We start from the raw sequence: 6978 nt of genomic DNA on the forward strand, positions 1-6978 counted from the left end.
ATATAAAAATTTCATTGTATTAAAACACTCATAAATACCAATCCAACAAAATCACTCATGACTATATTTTATCTTATAAATTAGACGTAAATTAATAATTTATCTTATATTATATATGAACAGTCCCGATATATCAAACAGGAAAAATAAATAGAAGGGAGTACTTTATAATTTATTTACAGGGGTCGTTGGATTATGTACAAAATTATGTACCCTAAGCATTTTCAATGATAAAAAGGCAGTTCTGACACGAATCTGTATTAGTGATGAATATAAATAGTCAGCCAGTGTCTGTTTCTTCTTAGCTTCGTTTGTCTCAGTAGTCGATACTTTAAAGTTTAGTCGCAAGCAGCGACCTTGACTCACCAAGCCTCATTCACAACTCAGCACTCACCCATACAATTTTCCCAAGCTTCCTTGGTCAATCCTGTTAGATCACATATACATACATCTATACGCAGGTATACACACCATGTTAATTATACCAACTAGCTCATACATAGTATAAATGTAATCATCTCTCTCTTTCACTAGAGCTAGCTAGCCCATTACTCCCACTAATCATCACATAATAAATCATTTTTCCCATTTTATTTATTCATGTTCTTGTCTTTTTTTACATAAACCTTAATTTACCACCACCTTGCTGTATTGTTTCCCAAAATGGCCCTTGTAAGAGAATTCATGGGATCTTCATCTCATGTCCTAGACAGATCTTCCCCGTTCACTACCCCATCATCCAAGATTCTTGGTCTCAACAAGAATCTTCTTTTCTATCCAAGAACCAACAAAAGATTCTGTGTGAGCTGTCTGGAGAAAGGAGATTCCCAAATCAAGAAAAATGGGAGAACAAGTCCTATATCAGCTATCAGTGACAAGATGGGGAGAATTGTGCCTGAGAAGCCTGTCAAGTTTAAAGTCAGAGCTGTGGTGACGGTGAGGAACAAGAATAAAGAAGATTTCAGGGAGACCATCGTGAAGCAATTGGATGCTTTCTCTGAAAAGATCGGAAGAAATGTTGTTCTTGAGCTTATTAGCTCTGATACTGATCCAAGTAAGCTTACTTTTCTTTTTCATCTTGTTAATCATGCTTTTCCGTGTGAAGAAGAAAATATGATACAATCCTTGTAAGTTCATAATCTAAAATCTTAAGATGTTAGAAAACTCGATAAATTAACATGATATCATAGCTCAGGTCGCAATTAGTATAGAGTTTGAGTTTTATTCTCATAAAATAGGATCTTTGACCCGAATAATGGGAACCTAAAATTTCCTAATTTTGCTTATGGTTTTAGCCTTTAGGAGGCTAATTTTTACTACTTTTGGTATGTGCTTTTGCTAGTAATTAATTTATTGTAAAAAATAAAAAGTCGGTTAATTTTAAAGGTATTAATATATCCTTATATAGTTATATTGTATCATATTCAATAGACTGGCCATATGACTGGACTATTTGTTAATCATGTTTTTCCTGATTTTGCTTTTATCTCACTGTTTTAGGGACAACTTTATATAATTTTAGTGTGTGCTTTAGCCAGACTAATGTTCTTAATGTAAAGTAGACTAGGAAATTCTGTACATGATAATTTTTTTGTTACGTTAACTCAAGTATAAAGTTAGTCTGCGCGGGGAGCTTTAGCTAGTGTTATGTAGCAAGCTGAGGTACATGAATGCACATAACAAGACGTCGATTATATATTATGATAACAGTTGTTATTGAGAATTTTTAATTGAATTGGTTATAAAAACTTGAATTGTTGAAGGAACTGGAACTCCGAAGAAAAGCAAGGAGGCTGTTCTACAGGATTGGTCAAAGAAATATAATGTGAAAGCCGAGAGGGTGAATTATACAGCTGAATTTATGGTGGACTCGAATTTTGGGAAGCCAGGGGCAATTTTGGTTACAAACAAACACCAAAAGGAATTTTTTATGGAAAGTATTGTTGTTGAAGGATTCGCGTGTGGTCCGGTTCATTTCCCCTGTGATTCATGGGTTCAATCTAAGAAAGATCATCCTGGAAAAAGAGTATTCTTTTCTAACCAGGTACATCATTATGTAACTGTTTGGTTCCATGCTACCCTTTTTGTTTTATAGATCTTGAAGACCTTTTCAAGACTAGACTGGAATATGTTAAATGTAGTATGGAATAGGGTTATAATAATGAATTTCTTTAAAAAAGTATTTTATGCAGGGCTTTTCTTTTTGTACTAGTAATGCTAAATACAGAACTAGTTCGTCTTTACAAGAAGGGATAGTCGAAATGCATTTTTGCAATTATTTTCAACATTCTTCGGCTAATACATGCATTTGGCAGTGTTTCTGTTCATGTGTTAGAGCCATAAAGGCATCAATCAAGTTCTATATCTCTTAAGCTGCTATAATACAGCTGGGGCAGGAAACTATAGGGGTTCATTCTTAACACTATTGCAATTGTAGATATTCTTGTTGTCAATATAATAAGTAGCATAATATTATTCCAGATGGTTATACTGCACGATTCATAAGCTCTGTCTACTAATATTTATTGTTTGTAATAGTTGACATACATCAAAACTGCCTAACAAAACAATAATTCAGTGATAAATAGTCAGTCTCCCAAGACCAACACAACTAATGTATTTTTTTCCTTTTCATTGGATAGCCATATCTACCCAGCGAGACTCCAGAAGGCCTGAAAGCATTGAGAGAGAAGGAGCTAAGAGATTTGCAAGGCGACGGCAAAGGTGTGAGGAAGTTATCGGATCGCATATACGATTATGATGTGTACAATGATTTGGGGAATCCTGACAGAGGTATTGAGTTTGTTAGGCCAACACTAGGAGGTAACAAACGTCCATTCCCTAGACGATGTCGCACAGGACGTCTTCCAACTGATACAGGTAATCTATGCCTGCTTGTATATCACTATTTAATAACATAAATATGAATTGAGTAATTTTATGGACTCGTACTCTTGTCATAAAATCTCTTCATAAACATGTCATATTACATCGATAATGTGGTGGTAGCTTAGCGGACGCCCTCTTCTAATATCGAAATTTATATGACACCCCTTGCTTCAGTTATGATTGACATAATTGTGTATAATGGCACTTTATTATAATTCTTGAGCTAATCTTTTAGTTCTACATGTATGCAAGAATATCTAGGTCTATTCACTGATCCGAAGACTATATCAGAGGCTTAATTGAGTTATTTTCTCTGCAGATATGCATGCAGAGAGTAGAGTGGAGAAGCCGTTGCCAATTTATGTACCACGAGATGAACAATTTGAGGAGTCTAAGCAAAATACATTCTCAGCAAGTCGGCTTAAAGCTGTGCTTCATAATTTAGTGCCATCAATAATGGCTAGTATCTCATCAAATAACCACAATTTTAAAGGTTTTGGACACATTGACAGCCTCTACAGTGAAGGTCTCCTCCTCAAGCTAGGACTGCAGGATGACCTCCTACAGAAGCTCCCGATGCCATATGTGGTCAGCAGGATCCAAGAATCAAGCCAGGGCAACCTCCTCAAATATGACACCCCCAAAATAATTTCCAGTGAGCATCTCTCAGTGTAGTTTTATTTATGCTACCATATATTCTTATTTAGTGATTTATTTCAAATTGACTAAGCAAATTACAAGCACACTCAGAACATCTGCTGTCAATGTGTTTATATATGCCATGATGGAGTTACCTTAGAATTTTCCCTGACTTTATAAGAATCGGAAACAAATCATTTCACATGTGTGTCTGTGTGTGTTCTTGTAACCAGAAGTAAGACATATTTTGTACATGCAGAGGACAAGTTTGCCTGGCTGAGAGATGATGAATTTGCTCGACAAGCTCTAGCAGGAATCAACCCAGTGAGCATTGAAAGGCTTAAGGTTTTCCCACCAGTGGGCAACCTTGATCCTGAAATTTATGGTCCACAAAAGTCGGCCCTTAAAGAAGAACATATTGCTGGCAATCTTAATGGCATGACTGTGCAACAGGTATAATGACTAAAGATCATTTCTTTCTTTATTATTTATGATACATATAAACAAAATCATGCAGAAGAATATTAGTTCTATAGTTTACATTTGATCTTTCGAACATCATGCAGAAGAATTTAAGTTCTATAATCTACATTTGATCTTTTGAGCTAATTACGATTATGCTAAAGAATCCAACCTGCAATAGTCTGAATTTTAACTAGATCTTGATATTTCCACACAGGCTTTGGAAAACAATAAACTCTTTATCATAGACTACCATGACATCTACCTGCCATTCCTTGACCGGATTAACGGCCTTGATGGCCGTAAAGCATATGCGACACGCACCATATTTTTCTTGACTTCAGTAGGCACTCTTAAGCCCATAGCCATTGAGCTCAACCTCCCTTCGAATGGACCTGATTCGCAATCAAAGCGCGTGGTTACACCTCCAGTTGATGCCACTAGCAATTGGATGTGGCAGCTTGCAAAAGCCCATGTGTGCTCCAATGATGCTGGAGTTCATCAACTTGCCAACCACTGGTAAGCTATAAAATATGCAAACTTTATTATTTTGGTAGTGTTTTGCATATGTAAAGTGTGTTGCTAAATCTTCTTTAATGTGAAGGTTGCGTACACATGCCTGCATGGAGCCCTTTATACTGTCTGCACATAGGCAATTGAGTGCAATGCACCCCATATATAAGCTGTTAGAGCCACACATGAGATACACTCTTGTGATAAATGGTATAGCTCGCCAAACTTTGATTAGTGCTGATGGCGTTATTGAGTCTTGCTTCACTCCTGGCCGATACTGCATGGAGATCAGCGCCTCGGCCTATAAGAGCTGGCGGTTTGATCTAGAGGGTCTTCCATCTGACCTCATACGAAGGTAACTCCTGCACACAACTGGATTATACTATCTTGCCTTCACTATTATAAAGAATGCTTCGGTGGCTTCCAGATAGAAACTTGCACACATGTCAAATGGTCAATTAGACACTAGACAAAATTCACTCATCAACTATCCAATGATCAAAAGTTTATACACATTATTGTCATTTGTTAAAGTTAATAGCTTAATCAGCAACAAAAGGAAAAAATTAGTAGCTTATTGAAATTCCTTGATTGTAGGGGAATGGCAGTACCAGACCCGACCAAACCACATGGTTTAAGACTTCTCATTGAGGACTACCCATATGCTGCTGACGGGCTTCTAATTTGGGATGCCATTGAGAACTGGGTACGTACATACGTAGAACGTTACTACACAGAATCAAGCATAATCTGCAATGACAGGGAGCTCCAGGCCTGGTACGCTGAATCCATAAATGTCGGTCACGCTGATTTGCGCCATGAAAGCTGGTGGCCCAAATTATCCACCCCTGAAGACCTCACTTCTATCCTTACCACCCTCGTCTGGCTTGCATCTGCTCAGCATGCTGCATTGAACTTTGGTCAGTACCCTTATGGCGGTTATGTCCCTAACCGCCCACCTCTCATGAGGCGTCTGATTCCGGATGAAAGAGACCCTGAATACGTCAACTTCCTTGCTGATCCCCAGAAATATTTCTTTTCATCAATATCAAGCCTGTTACAATCAACCAAGTACATGGCTGTTGTTGATATGCTGTCAACTCACTCAGCAGACGAAGAGTACATTGGGGAAAGAAGTCAGCCCTCCACTTGGTCCGGGGACGCAGAAATGGTTCATGCATTTTATCGTTTCTCAGCAGAAATCGGACGAATCGAGAAAGAAATTGAACGAAGAAATAGCAATCCAGAGTTGAGGAACAGATGTGGTGCTGGTGTATTACCATACGAGCTTCTTGCACCAAGTTCCGAGCCAGGGGTGACATGCAGAGGTGTCCCCAATAGTGTATCCATATAAAATGTGACCATTTCTATTAGAACTCTCCTCTAAACTGTAATGTAAATAACTAAACATAAGCGACTTGAATATATAATGTACAATGTATTTAGGCTGTCTCATCCAAGTGAGTGTTCAGCTATATATGAAACTCATTATACATAGCAAGGTAGTTCCTTTACAAGTGTGAGTTTGTATGAAATAGGATACTAAACTTCTATAAAATACAATTCTATTATTAAAAAAAAGAGTTTTAATATAATATATTAAACTATTTATAAGAATTTTAAAATACAAGTTGAATTCTATATTTTATAAGAGTCTTACATGTCTCAAACAGTGATATGAAATTAAGATAAATCCACTGGGCTTTAACCACGCAATCGCACAAGCTATAAAAATTTAAAAAAAAATACTCATGTTAAACTTCCAGAAACATAAGCCAGGTAATCAGTTATCCCATATTACTCCATGTTACCAAGCGGTTTTGTTTTGACAACAAAGTATTAAATTAAATCTAAGGGGCCGTTTGGCTTAACTTAAAAGAAGTTACTTATTGCTTTTAAGTGATTTCTTGATTAAAAGTGATAAGTAATTTTGTACTTATAAGCTGTTTAAGTGTTTGGATAAATTCATTAAAATTCACGACTTATTAGATATAAAAATTGCTAAAATAATAATAAAATATTATAAACTATCTTTTAGAATGATCATACACATCGTTGTGAAGTTAAATTTCGAAAAAAAAAAATAAGTCAAGAAAAAAACTAGCATTTCTAACTTCCAAAACTCCAGCTTATAAGTCGCCAGAAGTGCTTATAATTTCTTTACCCAAACACTACGAAATAAGTAGAAGTTGACTTATAAGTTAGAAGCTGGGCTTAAAAGCCCAGCCAAACACCCCCTAATACTGTAGGATCAAATTTCTGGGGAAACTAGCACAATATTTAACCGGTTGTGAGACGAGGACCAGTGCTGGTTTGTTATTATTTGCGTTCATACGCGTGTTCAAGAGAAGACCTGCAAAAGAATACTCCTAGTAAACGGATTGACTAGCTTAGCTAAAGGCTTGGAGCTGCACTTGACTCGCTTTACCGTAACAACCTTTGTTACCGTCGTTCGGAAAATTCAAATTCGATTCC

At 36.7% G+C, this 6978-nt stretch overlaps 1 protein-coding gene across 1 annotated transcript; it reads left to right on the forward strand.

The window, feature by feature from the left end:
- Window positions 1-303: 303 nt before the first annotated feature.
- LOC108223175 (linoleate 13S-lipoxygenase 3-1, chloroplastic) lies at window positions 304-5958 on the forward strand. The gene is made up of 8 exons (XM_017397293.2): window positions 304-1054; window positions 1764-2044; window positions 2643-2880; window positions 3209-3544; window positions 3788-3981; window positions 4208-4509; window positions 4595-4858; window positions 5101-5958. The coding sequence occupies exons 1-8, from the start codon at window positions 664-666 to the stop codon at window positions 5855-5857; spliced, it is 2763 nt and encodes a 920-aa protein (XP_017252782.1). The 5' UTR covers window positions 304-663; the 3' UTR covers window positions 5858-5958.
- The last annotated feature ends 1020 nt before the right edge of the window (window positions 5959-6978 follow it).

Source organism: Daucus carota, chromosome 5, assembly GCF_001625215.2.
Source record: "Daucus carota subsp. sativus chromosome 5, DH1 v3.0, whole genome shotgun sequence".
Classification (NCBI taxonomy): Eukaryota; Viridiplantae; Streptophyta; class Magnoliopsida; order Apiales; family Apiaceae; genus Daucus; species Daucus carota.

What these genes read in the sequence shown, in the direction of transcription:
- LOC108223175 (XM_017397293.2), top strand. Translation starts at nt 664, where the DNA reads ATGGCCCTTGTAAGAGAATTCATGGGATCTTCATCTCATGTCCTAGAC. An exon ending in TAGCTCTGATACTGATCCAA is followed by an intron (nt 1,055 to 1,763) that starts GTAAGCTTACTT and finishes GAATTGTTGAAG; the next exon opens with GAACTGGAACTCCGAAGAAA. An exon ending in CCATCTGACCTCATACGAAG is followed by an intron (nt 4,859 to 5,100) that starts GTAACTCCTGCA and finishes CCTTGATTGTAG; the next exon opens with GGGAATGGCAGTACCAGACC.